The sequence below is a fragment of the Cyprinodon tularosa genome, unplaced genomic scaffold (genome assembly GCF_016077235.1).
Source record: "Cyprinodon tularosa strain WSP-4 unplaced genomic scaffold, ASM1607723v1 ctg91, whole genome shotgun sequence".
NCBI classification, from domain to species: domain Eukaryota; kingdom Metazoa; phylum Chordata; class Actinopteri; order Cyprinodontiformes; family Cyprinodontidae; genus Cyprinodon; species Cyprinodon tularosa.
In genome coordinates, this window is record NW_024039685.1 from 349,115 (window position 1) to 376,373 (window position 27,259).

Consider the following 27,259-nt stretch of genomic DNA (forward strand, 5'->3'; position numbering starts at 1 on the left):
AACTGAACTTAAACAGTGCAAAGAAGACTGAATTCTGTGAGATGCTAATTAGATCTTTCTATCTTCCTAAGTTTTCTGCAATGCACTGCTGGCAAAGGCAGTTCTGCATGTAATAGAATGTCCTAGTGAATCAAAACTTCAGATTGAAAAACTAGGTACATTCTTTTCACTGTTGCTGTAATTAAAATGTCCAATCTCCTCCATCTATCTCCTATACCCCCCATCCCTCCCCTCTTATCTGAATAAAAAGTCCAGGCCGAACTGAGGCCTTGTATATCTGAGAGAATGAGATTTTGTACACTGACACCTCTACAGCCCAAGAGTGTCGCCAGGAATTGAATTTGCAGCAAGCGTATGCACTTTGCTGGCAGGGAGACGCATCCATAATGCAATGATAGAAAACTGATAATGGGCTCAGAAGTGTGTTAGTTTTCTGAGCTGAAGCACAGTGCAATAGAGCACAACGAAAGGGACTTGGGAACAAAGGTATTGCCCTTGTAAAAAAGAAATTAGACAGACAGCCTAGGAAAGGGAGTATGTCTGGATTTACTGCCTGAAAATGACATCCTTTGTCTTTGAGGGGAAAAAAAAAAAAAAAAAAAGAATATATATATATATATATATATATATATATATATATATATAAACTTGTTTAAGGTCGGGAAAAATGAAAACCAATAAACTGAGGTTTGCTGTTCAAGTAAAACTAATTATATTCATTTATTTACTTTAATTTTTTCTTAATGAATAGACAATGATTCCAGGGATTGGTTTATACATCTTGTAAATTTGTATGGTTAGATTCAGTGTCCTCCTTTTTTGTATATGTAGCAAAAATGATGTTCCTGTGTATTGTTGACTGAAATGAAATGTGGGAAATCAAATGATAGACAAAACCTTCAATATCACAGCAGGTTGTAAGTCTGAAATGTTACCAGACTTTGATTTTGATGAGCCAAACTCCCAGATAAACATCTATCACATCCGCATATCTCAGTTAGCCTCGTTGTATAGGCACTTTTTTCTTTGCTTTTCAAGCTGAGCAAATGTAGGGACTGTGAATAACTTTCTCTTGACAAGTCAATTGGAAAATAGCAAACCAACGTATTGTCTCCTGACACAGTGGTTGGTAGGAATATTAGGCCTCATCTTTGTAATATCCTGTTATATTAATGTGTTGACAAAATAATGAGGTTTAGTAGATGCCATCATGCCAGCAAGAACTTGATTTTTCCTACATATTTTTTCACTTAACACAAAAAGCTCTTTATTTGTAGTTTTTCAAAGGGACAAAAAGCTGAGTTATCATTTCTCTTATTTTGCAAAAGCAAAGTCCTTGACAGGCACAGATGTAATGAATTCCTTTCTAAAAGCCTTTTGCTATTCTCCCAGAAGTTCTTAAAACTCTGTTCATTTTTTACCCTAAAGCCGATCATGTGTTTTTCATGATCCACTCTGACCAAAATTATAATTTCTAAAGGCAGAAGGAAGCTTTCAGGCGGGCTTTGCTGAAGCTCACTGGAAGAAAAATTGGAAAAAGACATAGTGATATTTTCCGGTGTTAAATATGAATGAAATAGTTCATTAGGATCACTTGTTTGCTAACTGGGGACATACGGAAAAGGAAAAAAGTGGGATGAATAAGGTTTTTGCTCAGGGAAACACCACAAAGTCAAAATGTTCTAACACGTAGTCATTGCTGGAAAGGTTTGGTTGAATATTTTCCTTCTATGCAAACAATCAAGACTTGTTAGTAAGTACCAGCGCCAATGAAAAAAGGAACAGATCCTTAAACTGGCAAGCTCCAGCAGCCGAGCGTGGCGGTGGAGTGAATAGTTCAAGAATGGACTTTTTAATGTCCCCATATGGATATTAAAATGTCTTGTGCTGTAAAGTGCTTAATCCTTTGACATTTGTACTAAAAACACTGTATGAATAATATATAGGTTTCCATTCTCTTTTGTTTAAATACAGATGAAGAAAGAGGTTAAAGTGGGACTTTTTCACTCATAAAAAAAAAATCCTAGATGAATCAGGTAATTAATACAAAAAAGATTACTTCCACCTGATGTCTAAAAACAGGGAAAAACCAATCCTATATCGTGTTGCAGCAAGACACCAATACAAGAAAACCATAAGATCCTTCCTTCCTTCCTTCCTTCCTTCCTTCCTTCCTTCCTTCCTTCCTTCCTTCCTTCCTTCCTTCCTTCCTTCCTTCCTTCCTTCCTTCCTTCCTTCCTTCCTTCCTTCCTTCCTTCCTTCCTTCCTTCCTTCCTTCCTTCCTTCCTTCCTTCCTTCCTTCCTTCCTTCCTTCCCTCTCATGTTAAACAATAAATTAACACCCCAAAATGGCAAAATTATGTCATTTCATTGCTTCTCTTAAGCAGAGAAAGAGAGATGCAGAGAATTAAGAGTTCTCCTTCCAGCAGGACAACACGTCCCCAAACACTCAGTCACAGCTACAGTAGAATGATTTAGCAGCCTATTCACATGTTAAAATGGCCTAGGTAATATCAGCTTTTAAATGTAATTTCAAACTTGGGAAAACAAATAGATTAACTTTTAGTTTCAGATATTACAAAAAGGAGAAAGGGTAAAACTTTCTCTTCTTAGCACGTACGCCAACAGGGTGGGGGGGCCCAGAATCAGCTCCCTCCCTTTTTGCCACAAAAAGCATTATTTTTTTTTTTATTAAAGATGTTTGCGAGGAAATTGGAGCTTTATTCTTAAGTGTCATGAAATATTTTCCCAAAATATTTTTTGGGAAGTACCACCACCAGATATGTACTGTACACCCAATGACTGTTCACTAGTCTGTTACATCATGAGGATTATAACAATTTTTTTTTTATCATTTTAAACTACAGTATGTTACTTTCTTCTCATTTCATGGTTATCCAATGCTTTGTATTTAAAAGTAAAAAAGTCTGGGGTTGTAATACACTTTCCCAAGTTATAATTACCTTCCTTCCTACATTTATTCCTTCCTATACTTACTACCATAGTTTTCAGTCTACTTTTCTTTGTTTCTACCCACTTTTCATATTTCCTAGCAACTTTCCTCCCCCCTTCTTTGTATTCTGTGACGTTTACTTCCATTCTTCCTAATTGTTCTTCTTTACTTCTTTTTTTGTTACTAACATTTGCACTACCCTAAATTCTCATAACCTTTGCCAAAATATTTGCTATTTCATCCTCCACAAGATAGCCTTTTCTATAAATTATGTCTATTATTTGTAACTTGCTAGTAGAATGACATAAAGAATGTGAAGCTTCTATCTAAAGATAGAGCTTTAAGCTATCAATGATGTGAGATTATAAAGGTGAAAATGATTAAAGTTGGATCGGGATGATTTAATTATTGTACCTCCACAAACACCCAATTTATTTGTATACAGAAGAAGGTTTGCTGAAACCTTGTTCTCCTTTAATTCAATCATTCATTAAACAGCATATTAGCTTGGCCCACTAAGTCTCAATCTCATGACTTCTCATGGGCCCCAGCTGTCAGACCGATTTGAGCAAATCATGGAGAAGAGCGGTTCAGGGGACGTGGGGATGGTAAAGAAATAAAATCCTTTTTCTCAGGGTTGAAGCAGCTGGGAACCTTTTTAATAAAAAGTCCAATATTTGCTTGGTTCTGGGAGTGTAGCATTGTTCTCTCACAGAGTCCTTTGAGCTTCAGTAATTGGGGAAAAAGTGTCACCTCACAAAAATCATTGGAGATTTTTAACAAGCACACAACCCCTTGTATAATAAAATCAGAGCCACTTACAAATTTAAAATGTGATTGCCATCCCTGATGGCATTTTTTTCTCCCAACTGGATGGAAAACAGAAAGTTTAAGTCCTTGGGAAAAATACTACCTATATGGAAAGGAGATATCTAATTCTTATAATCAATCGATCATCAGTTAAACTAAATGATTGGAATACTGTACTTGAAATGTTGTAAAGACATACATAAACTGCATCCAAATCTGATAAAATTACAAGGAAATGCATGAGCTTACAAAAACCCAGAGACAGTTGGGTGTTAAATTATTTCCACCTTTAGTATTTTTTATTTTGCACATTATGAACATATTACATGCTCATTATCTTTTAGAATAAATGCCCATATTTTGTTGTTTTTAACCTTAGTTCATTATAGAGATGCTTGCACCACAAAAAAAACTGTTCTTTAGTAGATTTCACCAAAATACATAAACTCTTAAATAAACATATTTCAAAAGCTTTCTTACCTTGGTTGGTTTTTTTTACCTTCTAAACTTCAGCTAAGACAGATATTTCCTAAACTGAGCATCCATTTGTATCTCCTGTTGGGCTTACATCAGTTAACCCATGGAAATGGTGAAATGAAGAATCACGCAACAAAAACAATGGTAGAACACATTTATTTCCAGGCAAATAAGGTGCATAACAAAAATATTTAAAGAAAACATCAAGTTTCTTCAAAAAATGTAAACTTTACATAAAGATAAGCTATATAAAGTCTTAATTGTGAATGTAGCTTGCCTCAGGAAAAGCATCAATCCATATCTGGTAGCAGGTTGTAATGACTTGCTGTGGCACCCCCTCAACATGGGAGCAGTTGAAAGGACACAAATACAGAAAACCTAAAATACTATGTGTTCATATATGTATGGAAATAATAAAAAGGGTGTATAAAACATGTATGGAATGTTGACGCATCTTTTCGCATATACTTTAGTTTTCATGTGATTCTTGTGAAATACATTGTATCATATTGTATGAAATCGATTCAGTGACCACTTTTAAGAGTAAGACATAAGTCTTTAATGATGTGCATTATATACAATAAAAATGGAAATTATTGAATGCTGGCATTTCTTTTTTATATATCTAGGTATTCTCCTTTCTGAAATAGTGATACTTTGTGTTTGATTGCAATTTAAATATAAACTAAATCAAGTTTTCTTTTATTTTCTCTTTCAGGACCTCCTGTAAGTATTCTTGCCTTGTGACTTCATTTGAGAGTTCAATGTGAAGGTAAAAACCTGAGGTCCTGTTCTTTGATCTATTCATTTCTTTAAAGAAAGAGAAGAATGCTACAAGGTCTAATAATAAGAAAAATTATTACAGTAGTTACTGAGGAGCAGGAATTAGTTAATTTATGTTATTGTTTGATTTTTCTTGAAATCAGTTGTTTTTTTCTTAATAAGGTTTCTGGACAGTTAATCTGTAGAGAAGCTAAACAATCACAAAACAATCATATAAGTAACAACTCATTAAATCGTATAGGCATGTCATGCAAGATATTCCTAAGGGACAACAGAAATGCCTCAGTAATCCTCACTACCTACAAAAAGAGGACAGCACAGTCTTACTCAATTGAAAATACTTCATAAATGTTTTGGATTTTTAGCCTACTACCTTTGTAAGTGCATGTGCTGTCTATGGGTGTAATATTGGCATCTCCAACTCCCTTATTTCTGCTGTCAATATGCTTGGCGGAGACAGAAAAACATTTACAAGTGCAGCTATATTTGACTTATGGTTGGTGATCTAATAATATGTAAAAAAAAAAAAAATTGGCTGCTGTTATTGTAGGGATATTATATCAGGTATTCAAACTGAGTCTTTTAGTATCCGTACAGTAACAGTTCAGTTCAGCTTTTGACTTATTAAAAGAACTGCCAATATAAAGCCAGGAGCCTGAAGCCAGGTCAGGCAAACAGATCAGAACAGGAACAGACAGTCTCAGAGATCCAGTAGTCCGAAGTCAGGTCGGGCAAACAGATCAGAACAGGAACAGACAGTCTCAGAGATCCAGTAGTCCAAAGTCAGGTTGGGCAAACAGAACAGAAACAGGCAGGCTCAGAGGTCCAGTAGTCGAAAGACAGGTCAGGCAAACAGATGAGAACAGCAACAGGCAGACTCAGTGGTTGAGAGGCAGACCAGGCAATCAGAAACAATAAGGTACGCTAAAAACACTCTCGCCACAGGCTGGAAAGAACAAGAATAATCTGGCCCTGATGATTGGGAGCAAGCAGCTTAAATAGAGGCAGGAGCAGGTGGGTCAGATGAGAGGTATTGAGAAACCGGGCAGAATTAGGCAGGTGAATGAAATTATAATAATATATTAATGATTAGGCCAGTAATCAGTGCCAAGATCATGACACTCTTACAACTAGTAACAAAAAAGAAAAGCCAACATGAAAGATATGTGCAACAAACAGTTGATTCATGCTTCTCAAATTACAGTTGCATTAATCTAATTATAAAAATCACAATAAATGTTGGACACAACATTATTATGTAAATTGTAGCATATGCTGCTTTTTTGTAAACAAAAGCAGCCAGATAATATTGTATTATTTTATTTAATTGTATTATAACAAGGTTGTCTATACATTAGATGAAGTAAGTAAAGATGTAAACTCAGAAATATGCAGCAGTACTTATATTAGTAAAATAACGTAATAGCTTGTGACGTTCAACTAGCATGAATAAGTGGTCATACTACATAATCAAATTTACTTCTTCATCACCGCCTTTCTCTAATAGGGACCCTTGTTGCTGTCATCTGGGCAGTCTGCTTTATAACATTCCTCCTACCATCATCCATCCCTGGCAGCTCCCAGAACCTGCAGAGATTATCTCACCTCATTACGCAGGCTGCGGATCACAGATTCAGTCCTCAGAACAGATGGAAAACTTCAGACTTTCCCCTAAAGATGAGGAAAAAACACATACATGCAGACATAAGCAGTAGGGTTGTGACAGTTTGCTTTATAACCAGGTCAAGCGGGCAGTGCGTGCATACATATGTGTGCGTGCGGCTATTTTCTTCTTTTGTACATAGCCCAGAGGCAAGTGTGGCTGAATAGGTATAATAGCGTGTGCCGACTGAGCTGTAAAAGTTGTAAGTTAATCCTCTGAGCCTTCTCAGACACTCGCTCGTGGGGCTCTGGGATATAAGTAAGTGCAGGTGGTCTAGCTTTTCAGTTTCTTTTGCCAGGCCATATAGCTGACAAATGAAATCATTCTGTGAGATGCTGCGAAATAGGACAGAAGTCGAAAAATCGTTTGATATGTTTGTATGGATGGAGAAGTCCATCTCTTCGCGTACTGGAAAACTAATTCATGAATCACATAAACCAATCATTTGTGTGAGACTGTAAATTTGATCCACTTGAATACTTGACAGTACTCTAGTTGTGACCAGGTGATTGCTGCCAATATGATTTTGTCAGTTGGAATCAATAGCAAGAAATATGTTAGAGCAGAGAAAATAAGAACTGAGCACACAAGGATATGCAGCATCTATCTATCTATCTATCTATCTCAGTGTGACAGGTAGTAAGTATTAAAAGCCTCCTTGAAATGGCAAAAAACACAACTCTAGGAGGAAAACAACTGTTGTTTCTAGTGTACGATTTTGACCCCTTAAAAGTAGAAAAAGTATAGTAATTGTAGGGTTCTGGGGGACTCTATGCAAGCTTGATGATGTTTTAATTAGATTAATGTCAGGTGATTAACTCTTTTCAAAAATTTCCTGCTGCTTTTATTTGAAGACTTACACTACGATATTGTTAAATCATAGTCCTACACCATAAAGCTCCCCCCTATCAATTACAGTGTTGATTTAGAATTCAGCTGAATGCACCGGTATTAATTCATACTAATAGTACAAGGGTTTTCTGTCTGTTTAGTTTCTTGTATTTCTGTTACTCCACCTTATTTTATGAAGCAAAATTTAAGGGCTAAGTCGTTTTTGTGTCTTTAAGTGAACTATGTGAGTTGTCCTGTTATTTAGGGTGAATGTTCTGTCTAGAGCTTAATAGATTTAAGGAGAAAAATAAAGACATCTTCTATGCTCATTTTTTCGTGTAAAACAGTACTGAACTAAATTTACTCAATAAAAAAAAAAATGCCATTAAGCACTCATAGTTGTATCTTTATGGAAATGACTGATTCTGTACTCTGACAATGGCTTAGCCAGTGCTGACCAAATCTGAAAGAATCAGCAGTCTATGTGATCACATGTGGTTTCTCATTTGGTATGCCCACCCAGAGGATGGCAGGGGACACATTGCTATAAATATTCATTAGCCATACTTTGACTCGGGAACACCAAGTAAATTCTACACAGCCCTCTGATCCTTCCAAACAAACCAACCGCTGCGGAAAACATCATCACAGATCCGCATGACCTAATTGTTGTTCTTTGAAACTGATAAATGGACAGGAACACACAGTTGTTAACTTCTATAGGATTTAACCTCTTTAGAAGCTTGTGTTTCCAGTTACACATGGAGAAGTTATGCACTTTTGTTTTGATTTCCATTTTATTCCCAACTCTTGAGTTTTTCCTTCAGTTTTAAAGCACAAGTTTGGTGATGTTGGGTTGTTTACTTATTTGTCTATTGAAAACAAAGAAATTGCAGACTTTGAAGGTTGGAGTTTGAGTAGTTCTGATCTAAGTTGACGCTTTAGGGTTACAGTATTGGCTGAAACAAGTTTTATAAGAAAAAGAGAAAACAGAAATTGACATTTGAGTGGAAGACACACATTGTACCAAAAAGATGTTAAACTAATTGCAGCGCATCATTCCACTTGAAGTATGCTAATGAGCTTGTTACTGGACTAGGTAATATTTACACAAGCAACTTTTGCTGTTTCTTCCAGAGATGCAGAAACATGTCTCTGTCTATGATTTCCTCTATGTGTCATGCCCATAATGAAAGCTAAATTGAGCTCCAGCTTTCCTAGTTGGAATTTAGGAGGCAATGTTGTTGTTTTACTAACTGGGAACTTGGAAAGTTTGACATATGATAATATAGAGAATGTGCAATGAAAAGTCATTATAGTCAAGCCTGTGACAAATGCTTAAGGGTTTTTTGTGTCGGTGGGGCCCGATGCTTCTGATCTAAGTGATTGTTGACATAATTAAGTTTAAACTATGAAATATTTGGGGTGCAGTTATCGGGGTACTTTTTCTCATCTTTCTGGGAATATGAGAGTGGTTCCTGTGAAAAAATAAACCTCACCACTGAATGTGCACACCATTTAGCACCAATCAGGCATAAAACACTGCCTGAGAGACTGCACTCAAACACTCGTTTACACTGATGTTTTTTTTCCCCTCTTTTTAAACTCAGATTCCAAAGAATATTCAACAAAAAAGTAACATACCTTAAAATCTTATTAAAATGAAAACACATTTAAAGATGCTACGATGCTCAAGTAAAAAAAAATAAACTGCCCTCTCAGGCAACACCTGCTACAGTGGAACACAAACCCCCTCTAAGGTCATGTTAGAAGTCACGTAAATAAAGCTTTATATTCCTGAATCTGTGTTTGACAAGTAGTTTCAAGCTCCCTACTTCATCTGCTGAGATTTCTGTGATGCGATTAGAGGATGATCTGTCACAAAGTATGAATTATGCATCTGCAATACGGCGATTAGGGGAAGTGTGGCGATGATGCACCCTCAACCCTTCATTTGATATTCGCCACAGCTCTATACCTTTTAATAAAACATCCTTCCAGCAGGAATTTGATCACTTCTGCTTATCTGCCCCTACAGCATATTTAACTTAGCAAACTAAGCAAACACATCGGTTCATTTTTTTTATTTTTATGTTTTGTTGGATCAAGGACTTGAAATAAAAAGGTAATGTATAGATACAGAACCTTACTAAAGAATAAACACCCCTTGAACTTTTAAACATGCTTTTAATGTTAGTTTCGCAAACAGGGATGTATGTTTTTGGATTTCTAACTTGGCAAGCCGGATTGATAATGTGAAGCACCCAGGTTTAGTTCTGCACATAATCAATCTGGGGCTTCTCCCTTCTATTCTGTTTAGGAAAAAGAGGGACTTTTCAGCACAAACCTTTAGAAGTTTCCAAAACAAAGCCTTGTGTGTGATTGGTTTTAGCTCATTAAGGTGAGAAAGAAAAATGTCAGTAGACGCCATGAGAAACAACAACAACTAATGCTTGTAAAATTCTTCATTTTTCTTTTTCACGTAAGTAATGTTCTCTGTGTTACGATACAATACATATCATGATACTTGGGTCATGATACAATATTTTCTCAATATTGCAATACTACTATATATAGCAATATTTTCCCAGTTATGAAAATTAAATGTATAAATAAAAAGCAAGTGCTGTATATGTTGAGCAGAAAATATTGATCATTCAGTTATTTTAGTATCCATGTTGTTTGGGGTCTGAGCTAGACCACATTATCTACTGGGACTCCCTAAACTACAGAGATGGCGCTGCTAAAATTGATATTATGAACTGAACGATCGATAGGATATTGGGCAGCCAAAAATCTGTATCGCCGAAAAGAATGTTTCCCACACCCCTAATTCTGACAGATGTGATAGCCGTAGTTGGCTCAGTTATGGGCTTGGAAGCTTCATTTCTCCACAGCTTTTTGTCCTGCGATGTACTACTATGTTTGACCGATCCGTTTTGGGTCAGTCTCAAAATAGTTGAAGGAACAGTGCAAGATGGATTCTTGTGTTTTTGTGAGAACACAAGTAGCACAAGATTTCAATTTGCAGGAAAACCTAAGAAGAAACATTAACACAAAATAATGCATGACTGTGTAGTAGACAAAGAATGAAAATGATTATTTTATTAGTACTGTTTTCAAAAAGTATCTTAAAAATGAAGCCTATAAACATCAAATGAATGAGTTAATACTTTGTTTTGAAAGCGGACAGCTCAAAACATATTGGTCTTTGTTCATCTAAAGACACAAATTTATGTTCATTCTTCTTTCCACACAACCTGTAATCAGATTGAATAGACAGTGTTTGTAAACATCAAATCATCATGTCACTATATTTTGCTCTAAAACCCACTGTTCTGCATGTTTTAGATGCTCTGAATAATTCAATACCAGGCTTAGACCACAATTTCAGTTAAGTAAATGTGGGAATACATCAAAAACATGTATGACTCCAGTTGAAGTTGGATACCCCAATATCTAAATCATTCTATTGTAGCTTTGGCTTTAGGTTTTGAAACATTATTCTGCTATAAAGGCCTGGTCCCTGATTTTTTATCCACTGTAGGTTGTCTATAACGTTTAAAGGATTTTGTTCCATAATTCCTTTCAACTTCGCTCTATATCCATCTTTCCATCAGCTCCCCAACAGCTTCTATAGTAAAGAAAATAATCCTTAGCACTATGCACCATGTTTTACAATAGACATAATATGTAAATGGAGGTGTGAAGTTCTAGTCTACTGACAGAAAATAAGCTTTATTTAGAGGTCATGAAATGTCTCACACAATACACAATAAAAACCAAGAAATTTAAGTGGAAACAAACTATATTAATGAATTAAATGATTAGCTAAGTGCTTTGAAAAGTATCCACAGAGTCAGAGAGTGCAAAGTCAAAGGGAGTTTGTTCGAAAGACGGTGCCAAAACTCTAGAAGACCTCAGATTCTAAAACAGGTTCAAGCGACCATTGGCAGACTTTGACCTTCTAGCTGAGGTGTAGGGCTGGATCAGACCAGTAATGTAGTTCAGCCCCTGTCTATGAAGGGCCCTAAACATAAGGACCAGGATTTTAACATGTATCCTGAAAGTGAAAGGAAGCCAATGAAGGGAGAGGAGTGATATGAGCTCTCCTGTTTGTGTGGGTCAGGAAACATAAAGCAGAGTCTTGCTCAAGTTGTAGGCAACTGGGCTCCTTCTTGTTAAGACAGTGAACAAACTGTAGACAGCAGTATAGTCTTAAAGTTATAGTGGAGGATTTTCAGGAATTTTTGAAAAGATCCACCCCCTCCATTTAAAAAACAAAATGCATCTGCACATAACTTGTACCCACTCCAGAGAGGGAACACCTATTAAATGTCTGCGAGAGCGTGTACGAGCCCATTTCTCCTTGAGCACACCCTGTTTAAAAGTTGCTGTTTGCGTCACTCATTCAAGCTTACTTTCCAAAACAGGATTTTCAATTTTTCCACTATATCAGAGTGACCACCAGGAAGTGAAAATGGGGACGAGAACGTAGGATGGCCTTATGTAAACATATCACCAGAATGATTGACAATTAGGAGGACCACTTATTTAGATGATTCACCCCAAAAAAAAACCATCCTGTGCTATACCTTTAAGGAAATTAAATCATGGATAATTTCTCCCTGTAAGATGAATTGCCTCACCTTGGCGATGCTGTGCAGATGAAAATAACAGTTTGTGGTTAAATTTTTTAGAATGTTGTGCAGGGACATCACCTCATCAAAAATTACATTTTGGGACCTTCACAGAACAGCTGGACTTATATTGAAATTAAGATAAACTCTGTTAGGTAGCACTTTAAAAATTCATATTTATCAATCCCATGACATCCATAGATGTTTGTGGTTACAACATGACATCATGAGAATAGGTTTAAGGAGTAACAATACTGCAAATAACATTAAACTAAGAGAATCTGCCCCTTAGAGTGGATCTATCTGAGGTGACAGCATGTTTCTGGGCTTGTAAGGACAGCTGGGCCTGAGGAAGCTTTCTTGCACTCAGTATGACCACATTAAGAGCTTGACCTTTTCAGCTATGAGTCGCCTGCACAGTCAGTGCCCATCAGCTGTAGCTGTTTTCAGCAAATGATGCTCAAGGAGCTTCACTCACCGCGATATGAGGCAATCAGCGGGATACTTTTGCTGAGCAGGCTGAATACTCACACAGTTTAAATTTTATGTTTGCTGTTAAACAGCCTTCACATTCCTTGCATTTAGATCAATTTTCCTCCAGTTGAAAACATCTAATGAGGAGAAATGTAGATGACTCTGCGTGTGGTTTTGATAGAATGAACAGAAGGCTTGGGAAGGAGTGAAATACTTTTCCACCTGGAACAAGGAACAATTTTCCAAATTTCCTTTCCAAAACAAGAGTTTTCTGGGTCAGACATTCACGTATGTATGACACAGGGACCATTTGAACTTTTTTTCTTTTTAAAATGTGTGTGTCTTTGAGGAGAGAATGACACTTCATGACAAAAAATTCATACAAGCTTGATTTACATTCTGGCATTGTACTCGACCAAAGACATACAGTATATACACACATAATCGGACGCACAATCAGTTTCATTTTACTTCGTTAACAGGGTCCCCTCTCCCACAGGGACATCCAACACATAACAACAAGCAGACATGCTCACAAAAACACACACAAACATACACACACACACACACATTAAAGCCATTTTATGCCGGCTAATTGTGATACACTGTGGATATGGGAACCAGATGCCATTCCCAAGACAGTTTTCCAGTGTGGTTTTCCTATCCCTGCCTAACCTCTGCGCCCAGATTCCCGCGACGAGCTCCAGCCACTTGTGGTCATCCGCTCTTGCCCATTCTGCTCTGATTACTCACATCCCTGTCCTCCATTAGTTTCCTGCCTTGAAGAGAAAAGTTCCCCTGGGGCCCAGCGCTAATATGACCGAGAGTTCCCATGCAGAACTAACAGATGGAGGTGTACTTAAAGATATGAGGATATCCTTCAGTCTGTTGCAAGTTTACGTCGTTTTGCTCAGCTATGTGTTTTGGAACAACTTTTACCAGCTCATATGTTGAAGTAATCATCAAGCTTGTAGTAACGTGCCAAGGTTTTTAACTGAAGGTGCTGAAATTATACATCCATTCAGGTATAATAACAGAAGAGGACCCTGGCTTTAGATTAAACAGGAGAGGCAATTCATAGTACTTTTTTTTCGTTTGTTATGTCACTATGTAGGGATGTACCAGATGCTTGGCAAGTGACCAGAAATGGTTCATTTTTTCTTCTAACTGGTCTGCAATAAATATTAATCAGTTGTTGAGTCATTGTTTAGTACTTGTTTTTGTTATCAGTCATTGTTATCCGTTTATTTTCATGGTTGCATCTTCTGTTGTCAGCACGGCTATGAAGTTTCCACTCCTGTGATTTCTACATGTGTGCTTGTTGATTGTTGCATGACATTTAAAACAATTTATTTCCTTTGTAATAGTCTTCACTGTGCCCTTTCTAATAATATATTTTCCAGATTGACCTATTAAGATAATGTGAAGCATTAAGGGTGCAAAAAGACATAACTTGCCAAAAAGTATAGACAATTTCAGGGATATGATATAAAAAAATGCACCCTTTCCCCCTTTTTTATTTATTTATTTTATTTTATTTTTTACAATCTTTGGCTAAAGAGACAAAGATTAGACAGCTCAAAAAAGGTTCAAGGTTTGCTCCTCAGCCTTCAAACATCATGTACTACATTTCGTTTAGTTTGGTCCAAATCATATGAGTTTGATGGACTGTAATTCTTTGTGTTTTTTTTTTTTTTATTCATATAAAACCCCAAGCTAACCAAAACCTGTCGCTTCAAACCACTTTAAAATGCTTTAGTCTGTTTTAATTAGCTGTGTTCTGACAGTGGTACCAGATAACAATTCAGAAAGCAGATGCTGTGTTCCGAGCAAGAACAGAAATGAGAATTTAATTTGCCATTGTCCTTCTCTCCACTATTTCTGGCATAATTATCCATGCATACAATACTGCAGTGACAGGGTGCTGCTCTTATTTTTACAAGAAATATACACCAGAAATCTAACTAATTTGCTGGAAGTTGAACCCAATCGTGGGAAGTTGTTCCCAATGAGAAGTTAATGAACTCATAAATCCACTGACCTTAGGTTTAGGTTTTCTTACCTTTCTCTTGATCTTGACATTTTATGTTCAAAACTTGAACAATTCAAATGTGTCATTTATATAAAAAAAAGGTTTGAATTGAGTCTTTAGTTAAATCAATGAATTATCTTACAGTTGAATAAAAATAGTTTATCAAAAAGGATTAAAAAAAATTTGACAAATTAACTGCGAGAATTAAAATGATTGCTTTAAATAATACACCCTAAAGTTGTATAAGCTTTAAATTTCTACAAACTATATACACTACCATCGTTTATTAGTTTGTATACTCTAATGCACCCAACAATCCAAAGCAAACCTACTACAGAATGGCTTTTAGTCTAAGCTTGCAGCCTAGGTAAATGGTAAATGGCATGTACTTATATAGCGCCTTTTTTCAAGTCAGGTAACTTGACCAAAGCACTTTACACTACATTCATTCACCCATTCATGCACACACTCACACTGATGATAGCAAGCTACATTGTAGCCACAGCTGCCCTGGGGCTCACTGACAGAAGCGGGGCTGCCGTACACTGGCGCCACAGGGCCCTCTGACCACCATCAGTAGACAATGTAGGTGAAGTGTCTTGCCCAAGAACACAACGACAATGAAAGTCAGAGCCGGGGCTTGAACCGTCAATCCTTTCAGGGCAAACTCCTACATCCGACGCCACTGTTGCATTCTACAGGTAACTCTGATCAATGTTGGATCCCATTTACTCTTTTAAAAAAAAAAACATTTTTTTTTTTTAATAGACCAGCTTATTGATAAGCTATGGTCCTTAACTTTACATTAGTTTACATAACACCAACCAGACAGTGCAGTCACCTCAGAACGGTGGATACCGTCATTGCTTAAAATATAACTAATTCTGCTAACAATCATCAGACCTTTGAGGACAGTTTATAATTCAGAATGGGAAACTATCAGAGGGACGCACTTGCTTTAAAAAAAAAAAAAAAAATGGAATGACTTGATATCCTCTTAAAATGGACTTCATTTCCTCAGGCTTTGAGTTTTGATTTGCATTTTTCAAAAATGACAGCATACATGACATTGGGAGCGGTGTAACAGCAGTTTCAAGATAGTCCAACCTACAGGCTTAGAGCACTCACTGTGCTGCTGCACATTAATCACCTCCTGTAGTGAACTACATTGCTATGCAGTGTGCCAGCATAGGCGTGTTCCTTTTTTAAGTATGTTCATCTTGTTTGAATATTGACTATCTGCTTTCTTGTGGAGACATAGATGAGGATAACATTTGTGCTTGCAGTGCTGTGAATGTGAAGCTACAATAACAATCTGAGGCATTCCATCGTTTATAAGATACTTTCAGTTCTTTTCAGACAAGATGTAAAAGACATGGCATATTTCAAAAAACACTGCCAAGTTAAACCGATCTCCAGACTCTTGTAAAATCAGCATTTCTTTTTTCTTCACTGTACGACTTCATACAGTTTAGATCTCTCAACTGTATGAAGTGTGTCAGTAATAGCTCACCCCTTTCAGACCTTTCCTTTGGCCCTCTTGCATCCTAACGCTGATCGGCACTCCATACCTGTACGATCTTGACTTATTTGTTCCCTGTCAGCACTTGGTAGATTGCCGATTACTTAGCTTAACTTCCTGTGTATGCACATGTTTATTGATATTGTGTGGTCATGTGAGAGAGAGCTGTTAAGGTACTAAAAGCTGAGTTTTTGGCCGGGGTCTTAAGGGATGCCAATGCCTCAGGGTGAGATGATTGGATCCATGTGGCCAGCAGTTTGTGCTACAGAAACAGCAGCCAGCCCATTTGGCCCAGCTTCTACTCAAGCGAATGTGAGCTCTGTTTGATGGACTGCTATTCTGGACCTTGATAAGTTTAACTGGTAACCATGATGAAAACTAATACAACTGCACTCAGACAGAGGTTACATGCAGATTCCCTGGTTACTGACATTTTGTATCATGTTGGATTATTTCACAAAATCTGTACAAGCTGCTCTAAGCCAAACCCGAGAGAAATTATTTTGCTCATGTCAACAGCAGCTAAAGATGTGGACACAAGCCAGCCCCTCAGCCTCCTGTTGTTAAGTTAGGCAAGCTCTGTTGAATTTTGCCCATTATTTTTGTGATACATTATAGTAGGAGAGGAAAGTAAGAGAATTTTATTTATGCCGACAATAACGGGTTGCTTTGTAACTTGCAATGGTTGATGGAATTGCCCTCAAAAACACCAAAGTCGCTTAAAACAAATATGAAACACGGTAACATAGCAAATAAAATACCCTATTAAAACAAACTAGTTTCAATACTTTTTTTAAATATTATGTCACTTTAAGTATGAATAAAACAGCATATCAACAAATATGTGGCTCACAGTGAAAGCTATGGGCTGGTTTTGTTTGATTCTAATCAAAAATGATATCTTATTCGACTGCGCGCAATGTTGCCATTTTATATCAAAATGTGAAAGAGTGCTTTCATCAATTTTTATAATAAAAGTTCCACCTCAGCACTACAGTGAGGGAAAAAAAATATTTGATTCCTGGAAAACACTGAAACCTTTTCTGTCACTGATCGGTAGGTATGCACAACTCATCGTGTTAGATTTTGGCTCACCCTTCTGTACAGAACGTATCCTGTAGATCTCTTGGCTGTCCCTGGGTAACTAAAAGCTTTTGATTACAATATGAAGACTGGCAAAGCCAATGATTCTTCATATGCCATCTATTTTGTTAGCTTGGCTGGTTGTTTGATTTGTAATCCTTGATGACCCACTTAAAATAATCATTAGAGTTCTGGTTGAGAAAAAAATGTTTGTACCCATGGTTTTATGTATGTTTTCCCATTTGGAATCCAGTCAATTTATCTTTTACCTCTTCTTACAGTTTAATACCTTAGAAAACCAGCTCAATGTGCTTAAATGATGAAAGGATGTTTTTTTGTCCAAGCACTGCAACTCAAGTAGATACCGGGGAGATTGATTTTGAAACCAATATGCAACCTTGGGTCCCTGACTAAACTCATCTGACAGAAATGGCCAAATAACATTCTTAACATGCAATTAGATAATCACTGGTGAATTTAAAGGTATAGTGGAGGATTTTTGCAATTTTTGAAAAGACCCACCCTCTCCACTCAAAAAAAAAAAAAAAAAAAAAAAAAAATGCACATGCACAACACTGTACCGCTCCCAAGATGGAACGCCTAGTAAATTTATCCACTGTGAGATCAATCAACTCAATCAATCAAACGCTTGCAAGAGCGTGCACAAGCCCATTTGTCTGCATTCATGCTTTGTTTAAAAGCTGCAGTTTGCATCACTCATACAAGCTTACTTTCCAAAAGAAAATTTGCAATTTTTCCAATATGCAAGACTCACCACCGTTAAGTGAAAATGGGGACGAGCACGTTGGACGGCGTTACGTAATCATATCACCAGAATGATTGACAATTAGAAGGAACACCCGTTTTGATGATCCACCCGGAAAAAGAACATCCTCCACCATACTTTTAAGGTTTGTCAGCACAATTTGCTTCTTTGGCAAGGTGCTGCACGATTTCAATACAATACAGTCAATTGTGTTAACAAGGGTTTTCTTGGAAGTTTTGGGATGCTTCTTCACCTTTCTTATGGTCATCCTCAAACCTATTTGAGTAGTAATAGTAGAAGGCTTTGGACGGAGCACCAACTTCTCCAATAGTCTTGGAGCCTATTGCACGCTATTTATCCTTAATAAATCCTTTCACATTCCTTTGGTTTCATCTGGTTTTCCAAAGGTTAGAAATGCATCATACACAAATCAATGTTAGGTCAAATATATTTCTTGAATATTTGGAGAGGGACTCTGTCTTTTCATTTCAAAGTGAGGTATTGTTTTAAAAAAAAAAATGTCATTCGGCAACTATGTATTGTTTTTAAAAAAAAAATGTCATTCGGCAACTATGCAGGGTTTATAAAAAAACCTCTTGCCCCTTTACAGATTTATTCTTCATGTAGAAGTTAGTCATCAGCTTTGTTAAACAGGCTTTGAGGCTAACCAAGTTGTAAAAATATATAAAAAAGTAAGGGTTGCTATAAGGAACTGGACTGGAATAAAATAGAAATATTGGAAAAAATTAAAATGGCAATAAAAAGAACACTAAAGCCAGTATCTGATGCATACCTAAATCAGGAAGTCTTCGTCTACAAGTGAAGAAGTCCTATAAGTAACAATATTCACAAATTTGTTTATTGATGAAACATTTTAAATTCATCAGCCTTAAGACTTGGTATTTGAAGGCTTCAGTTAACAGTCGAACAACCTCAATTAATGAAGTATTGTAGTCTGTGAAATTTAATGATATCGTAAAGGGCCATGTACTGTAGTTTATGGAACAATGTGTCATGGTTTTTGATATCTCTTCACCCACATGCAGAGAGCTCACAAGAAACGATCAGGATTTAAGGTGTTTACTTACAAAGAGAAGTTAATGATGCGATTCGGAGTACCAGGGGCTGTCGGTCCTCTGACCCAGGAAGGAGCTGAGGTTCTGTGGTGAGATGCAGATTAGTTTGAGCTTAATTTGTTGGGAATAGGGAATTATTTAATTTACAGTCGAGCTGGGTTTTTATCTGCCTGGAGAGGGTTCACTGAGAGGTTTTGGAGTTGCAATAGGGCATTAGCAGCCCAAGCATAGTGGAGAGCAGGCTTTTTTTTGGTCAGGAGCTTAGAGCAGAGAAAGGAGCAGTCTCCTGGTCAAAAAGACTTGATTCAGATGTTCAACAGAGTTCCAGGTTGTTTTTTTCCTTCAGTGGGTGAGCCAGGAATTCACCAGGAGCTGGGCTAATAAAACCTGAGACAAAGACAAGGCGAGAGGGCTACAAGAGGCTCTGGGGATTAGAAACAAGGCAGGTTATGCATCTTGAAGTTTACCACTTTTGGTTAACAATCAGGCGCTGAAGGACTGGCAGCATGCTCCTTAAATGCTCCTCCCTGATGAGTGGAACCAGTTGCAGGTGTGCCTCATTAGCAGCTGGAAGGCACTGTGCTGCAACTGAATCTGGCAGAAAAAAGAAATAAGCAACCCTACTCCCAAAACCCCAACACATTGTGAAAATAACGATAAACCTTTATTTTGTAGATAAATTGCAACATCATGGGAAGATCCAATCAAGTCAATTGATAGTGTGAATAATAGTGGTGTACTTTAAACAGAAATTAAATTCCAGTACATAATAATACTTTTTTACTGGTTTTCTTCATAGATACATTACTAATGTAACTACTGTAGCTTTGCAGAAGATACATTAGAAACTGATCTCCTTGCCAGAATCCTTTCACTGTACATCATTTGTTCTCAAATTGTAATATGAAGTGATGTAAGTGACATAGTCAGGTTTGTAGGACAGGGTTATCCATGTTGTTTGAGGTTTTGGCCAATGTTCCTGTCTCCTTTCCTATAGTTTTCCCACAAACTGTTCCATGTTTCTCCCCTGCTCAGTTTTAAAAGGTGGCAGAAGTTTCCTTTTCTTTTTCAAACCAAGAGACTATTCAGGACTTCCACAGGAGACTGTGGTCATGGTTTGGCTTAAAATATGAAGCTACCCATGTGTCTATAAAAAAAATCCCAAATCTGATCCAGCAATCCATGATAATTCTTGACATTATCATAAGCTTGCTATTTTCTACCTCCTATCATGCTGTGTACAAGGTCTGAGACAGGATTTCTTCCCATTAACCAGTTTATTAAATACCAAATTTTGTATCTAGAGTTTGGCATTGCATTTTATTGCCTTTTGTTTATAGAAACACATAAAAAGATAATACAGTGTAAAATATTGCACAATGTCAAAACACCCTAAAGGTTCTCTGGAAAATGTTAGTTCTTATCTTAGTGGTTTAGTTTACACCAATAAATTTAGAACATACATTTAGTTATTTTTGTGTAGTAGGAATTAAAACACTTTTCATGTTTTTTTTTTAACATAAAATAGTCTAATAATAAAGCATATCTCTCCTATGTATGGACCAGTGTCATGGCAGCTTGAGAATATATCTTCTGTGCACTCTTTAATTTGTGTCCCTGTCCAAATTTTGATGGACCTCTGAGAGACCTCTGGTCTATCACCTTAAAATTAGGTTAGCAAAATTCCTTAAATTTTTTGTATATGATTATTTGTCATTAAACTAAGGGATCTTCACTCCTTACAGAGGTTACCATAAAAACAGCTCTTGATGATTACTCAAAGAGACTTAATACCTTACATCCCATGTGTTTCTCTGGAGCCATAAATCTTAATTTTAAGCAGAAATTTCATCAAGAGTTAAAATATATAAATACGTAAAGTTTTAAAAGCAAAGCAAGCAGGTTTGATCAAACAGAAAAAGTCTGAGCTTTGGAGCGTCTGCTGGAGGGATGCTTATGAAGAGTAGACAGTGCTGAATCTGTAAGAAGGTGAGAAAAGCATATACAGGTGCTGATTAGAACCCCTTGCGGGAGGAGGACTGAAACTGAGAAGCAAAAGCGATGGTTTGACAAGTTGAAATTCCTCTGAAGTACAGTTGGTTCCTTTGAAATAAACCCCAGGGCAGCTTTTTTAAACCCTCTATATAAGCCTTTGATTGTACCTGCTTAAAGTTTTTGGAAAAGCTCCATTGGGTGTTCCCTCCAAATAGTATGCAAAAGATGAGACTCATAATGAGCAGGTGCATACTTAATACAGAATTAATAGTAGGAAAGCACATAAATTAGACTAATAATCTTTTCACAACGCTTTGTTGATGAGATTATCAAAATAAGTGTGATTTCAAGTTCAAGGCTTAAAAGAGTTAATTGTTTATTGGTATGATTTTATCCAAAAAGGTTAAAAATTTGAATAGTAGAAAGGAAAATTTATAGATGATTATGATTTTAATAGTTCATAAAAAAGTAAGATTAAATTGCTAAAGTCCATGAAACCAGACTTAAAAAGATTATTATTTCTTTAGACTATTTTTTTTTAAAAGTTATTAAAAGGTTTGGGATCCATGAGTTTTTTTTTTTAGGATTATAAGTAATACAAAGGTGAAAGAAATCTGGACACATTTCAGTGCAATTCTTTGGCAGCTGAACTATCCACTCCCTCACAGTCTCCCCTTAAAAAATGTTATATAACAAGAGTTACAGGCACATACACAATTAAGCACTATACTGGACAAAATAGAGTTCAAGGTTGATGTTCATCTTGTCCAGAGGCATAGGAGCCTTTTTAGGACTCAGAGGCGTCTGCGATGGACCATTGAGCAGTGGAAACATGCACTGTCTGGGAGAAATGGATACCTTGTGCTACAGACCAAAACAGAAAAGGAACATCCAGGCTATCATGAGCCAACTGTCCAAAATCCAGAGTCTGTAAAATCAAGTTGTCAAGTCTGAAAAGCCTAAGGTTCATGCTGTTTGCAGTAAAGCAATAGACAAAGAGAATAGAACCATGTTGTTTCTTTTTGTGTTTTATTTCTGCTTTTAGGCACTTAGAACCTGATTAAAGAAAAATGGCAGCTTCAGTTAATTTATTGATTTAAATTAACATCAATTTAACTAAAGTGCAGTATAAATCTACATCCTAATAATCCAAACCAAAACTAGACATAGAACGATTATGAAAAGAAAAATCCAAATCATACTACTTAAATTGTGTTAAAGCCAAGAAATATCGTGTGATTTCAAGAGTGATAGAAATAAAAGTTTTCAACCTGTTTAAAGGAAGCTCATTTTATGTGCAAGGGTAAAAACTCCTTAGAGCCTGAGTCTTTTTCTTCGGATAGCCGAGAGCAGTTGGTCAGCAGATCTCACAGCCCTAAGGAAATGGGAAGCAGTTTGGACAAGACTCGGGGATAATGGCCTTTCAGACATTTTAAAATCAGCAAATCTACCCTCAGACTAAGCTTTATGTGTAAGAAGAAGGTCAGTTTTATTTTATGAACTGCAAATTAGCTAATTTACATTTTTTAAGTCTATGAGATTGCTCTGCAAAAGGAACCTCGTGATACAAAGGTTGAGAGCTGACAACTAGAGTAGGATCTCTATTGTTTTTTGCAGCTGTACTATTTTACATTAAGTTTTCTACCTAAAATGTTGGGTATTTACCCTCATTGTGCTGCAGCACCTACTACAGTACTGACCTTCTCTTTTGTATTTTTAGGAAGCAACACTAATCGACAATCAATGTCACATGCTATTGTGCAAATGGATTTGCGAACAGGTGACCATTATTGGCAATTAGTAAGACATACTCAATAAAGGAGTGGTTCTTCGGGTGGGAACAAAGACCACTTCTCAGTACCTATGCTTTCTGGCTGATGTTTGGGTCACTTTTGAATGTTGGAGGTGGTTTCCACTCGTGGTAGAATGAGATTCTACAGACTCTTCAACCCACAAAAGTGGCTTAGGTCATGCAGCTCATCCAGGATGGCACATCAATGCAGGCTGTGACAAGAAAGATTGCGAGGCTGCAGGCGTAGTGTCCAGAGGCTGGAGGCGCTACCAGGAAACAGGCCAGTACACCAGCAAGACCGCTACCTCAGCCTTTGTGTAAGAAGGAAGAGGAGGAGCACCACTAGAGCCCTGCAAATTGACCTCCAACAAGCAACAAATGTGCAGGTGTCTGCACAAACGGTTAGAAACTGGCTCCGTTAGGATGGCATGAAGGCCCTACATCCACAGAAGGGGGCGAAATTCCCCCATCTGTGTAAGTAGATGGTGGTTATGCTCATGGCCCAACAATGTACAGAATACTTGGTATTTGCCGGAGAAGACCAGGATCGGCAAAATGGCCACATATGACAGAGTCTGCAGACACCGCGGAGAGCAATCTGCTGTCTGCAACATCCTTCAGTATGACCACTTTGGCAGTGGGTCAGTAATGGTGTGGGGTGGCATTTCTTTTTAGGGTCCAACAACGGTCTATGTGCCCACCAGAGGTAGCATGATTGCCATTAGGTTACCGAGATGAGATCCTCAGACCCCTTAAGAGACCATAAGCTGGTGCAGTTGGCCATGGGTTCCTCCTAATGCAGGACAATGCTAGACTTCATGGGGCTGGACTGTGTCAGCAGTTCCTGCAAAATTAAGGCAATAAAGCTATGGAATTGCCCACCCGTTCCCCAGACCTGATCTGATCGAGCACGTCTCGGACATCATGTCTCGATCCATACACCAACATCATGTTTTACCGTAGACTGTCCAGCAGTTGGCGGATGCTTTAGTCCAGGTCTGGGAGGATATCCCTGAGAAGACCATCCGTCATCAGGAGCATGCGGGGTCCATTTCTCCCAGGTCATACAGGCACATGGAGAAAAGAATGAAATGAAGGCTGACGTCTCAGAACTCGCCTTACTCGTAAGGTATTTGGCTGTTACTGCTTTCCTTTTGAGCTCCTCATGGTTGCCATTTGCCTGTGGTATCCCAGGCTCTCCTCAACAAGATTAGATAGCATGAGATAAAATAGGTCTTCATTGATCTCACAATGGAGAAATTAACTTGTAACATCGGCTCTAGTAAACAACAGGAGTTTTAAAACAAGGAAAAGGTGCAACAAAGAAGTTAGTATACAAGGTCAGGCAAAAACAAATATACAATTAAATGTTATTTAATAAAATACAGTGAATATGTAAAAAATAAAGAATAGAGATGCAATAAAGACCCTTTTGTGTGGATTACTTTTTCTCTCTTTTTCACCATCCGGCCACATTTCTCCAGCCTTAATGACATTCCTATGTTGGTGCCGTAGATCCTGGTGGTGTCTTGTTAAATGTTTGGACAGAGCATCTCCTTGATATATACCACATTTGATGGAGATTTTCAAAGGTGGCTTGAAATTTGCCTGATGGGTGGGTTTCCACGGCCTCAAAAAGTTTGCGATATAGGCTCTCAAGGTGTTGTTGACTTATCCTTGTATTTCAAAATGTTAATTTTAACCATAAACATGAACCCAGTGCCAAAAGGCTTTTTAAAAAACCTGACCACACCATTATATATCTTGCACCGTATTTAACGGTTTGTATGTGCCTCTTTTCTAGATATTATTGTTTTCTTCATGTTGTCCCACTTCAGTGGATGCAGAAAACCTCTGTGTTCATTTCATCTAACCCAAAGTTTAGTAAACTCCATATGTTTACATTTTTCATAGTAGAACAGCTTTTTTTCTTGTGCAAGTTTCTTAAACAACAGAAATGGTTTAGGCAAGAAGGTGTTTTACATGTGAAGAGCGGTAGGCTACTTATCTGATTTACTTGGATGGCAGTATTTAGTTTGAGTGTGTGCTTCTTTGCAGCTAAAATTCACGTTTGTAGTAATAGTTTGTCTGTTGGCCAGTATTGCTTCTAAGCCAGTTTCCATGCTCAGGTAAAATCTCAACTCAATTCAACGTTTAGGAAAACACTGGAAACCTATTTAGCTTTTTTGGAATGCCCCAACATCAGTATGAATGTAAAAGGGCCAATTTACTTCAGCTTGTTGACTTTTTTTTATTCCCTCCAAGAGAAACCACAATCGGAAACATTGTTTTTTACAATAGTACAATTTATGTTTACAAGGGCTGTTGTTAGTCTTTATATCGCTGGTCAAGTACCAAGCAGCGGGACCACCTCATGGAACACGTTGCTGTTTTAAGCTGTTTTTCAAATCTGCTTGTTTTAACCTGAAACTTTTCATTTATGTGCTGATTCACCACATTAAGTTGCACTGCAGGTTCACAACCTCATGGACAAGGCAAATATATATATATATATATATATATATATATATATATATATATATATATATATATATATATATATATATATATATATATATATATATATATATATATATATTTATATACCAGCAAAAATCTAGAGATAGTAGGCAAAGTATAAAAATAATTTGCAGTGCCAGAGAAAAGGCAGAAACCTGGCTACTGTGTCTTCTCTCCTGAGCAGTAGGTGAGAAACTGGTTAGCTACCTCTGCATCTAGGTTTTAGACTGCATAAATGTGTGCCAGTGCATTTTAAGCCTAACTGTATCTATAAGCCTGCAATTTTGGGTCTGTTGAGTCAAGGAAACCAATTAAAATAATTACATTAATGTCATCAATTTACGCAATTCTGTCAAACAGAAAAGTAAGAACTTCTTGGCCATCACTGCATTGAGAGCAGCTGTACAACCTCTACTTTATATATATATATATATATATATATATATATATATATATATATATATATATATATATATATATATATATATATATATATATATATATATATATATATATATATATATATATATACATACTATTTGCATTAGAATATTTAAATATAGATAGAATAACATCTCTCCTTAGCTTTCTGTACATCAGTGTCTCAAAAATGTTTATTCAGTGCAGGCATCCTCCTCCCTCCACTATCATCTTAGAGTGGTAGAACAGTCCATTGTGGGGTTCACCTTTCCGCTTCACTGCTAAAGTTACTGTTTTTTAACAACCATCTATATGGATGCAGAGCTCAGTGTCAAATTGTCTCTTCTGACCCTGGACCTTCGCAGTGCCCAGTTGCTGTGATCTGACTCACAAGCTAAATGCAGAACTGCTTCAAGAAAAGAAAAAAAATTTGTGAAAAAAGAGAGCTCTATTTCTCTATTATATGCTGTATTTCCATTCACTTTTAGGGATGTGCACAGCTTACATTTGAAGCATTACAATACTAATGCGAGCTGTCTAGGACTCCATGCCGGTATTTAACAATACTTATTTTTGGTACCAATGGAAATATCATCTAAAACAATGTATTTTTTTTACAAAAGTACACAAACGTGATGCTGCTGCTTTCTTTTGTTGCTGGATGCAGATCACAAGCCGCTAACGGATGTTAACGATGCTGAATGCAAGAGTTGTAGCTGCAGACCTGAGGTTGTTGAAAATCGTGCACACTTGGAAAAAATCTTGTAATTAAATGGATACTTTCTTAGATTTGAAGTATTCCCACTGCTGGCCTTGTACTTCGCTCCACAAATATTGCAGTAGTGTAATCTGCATCACATTTTTGAAAGTGGATACTTCCTCTCAAGCGGTTTCTTTCAGCCTTGCTTAATTTGTCTACAGCAGCAGGACCTTCTGATCTCATCATGCTCTCGTGCGACCAATGCTACGTTCATGTCCGCCATAGAAAACCGACCAATCTTCCACTCCCTCTCTGTCATTATGATGCATTTAGAAAATTTGTTTGAAAAAAAAAAACATTTTAAATGAATTGGTTCTTGTGGTTATGATGGAATTTTGTCTGTACCAATAAAATTACCAAAAGATAGATAGATAGATAGATAGATAGATAGATAGATAGATAGATAGATAGATAGATAGATAGATAGATAGATAGATAGATAGATAGATAGATAGATAGATAGATAGATAGATAGAAGATAGATAGATAGATAGATAGATAGATAGATAGATAGATAGATAGATAGATAGATAGATAGATAGATAGATAGATAGATAGATAGATAGATAGATAGATAGATAGATAGATAGATAGATAGATAGATAGATAGATAGATAGATAGATAGATAGATAGATAGATAGATACCCACCTCTACTCATGG

The 27,259-nt window shown here is 36.9% G+C and overlaps 1 protein-coding gene across 15 annotated transcripts in view; it reads left to right on the forward strand.

Moving 5' to 3' along the window:
* LOC119776112 (collagen alpha-1(XXV) chain) overlaps window positions 1-27,259 on the forward strand; it is a 246,178-nt gene that overhangs the window by 130,033 nt on the left and 88,886 nt on the right. For all 15 annotated transcript variants that reach the window (XM_038274362.1, XM_038274368.1, XM_038274364.1 and 12 more), the window contains exon 4: window positions 4,959-4,966. In XM_038274362.1, coding sequence (XP_038130290.1) covers window positions 4,959-4,966 — 8 coding nt within the window. The remainder of the gene's footprint in view (window positions 1-4,958; window positions 4,967-27,259) is intronic.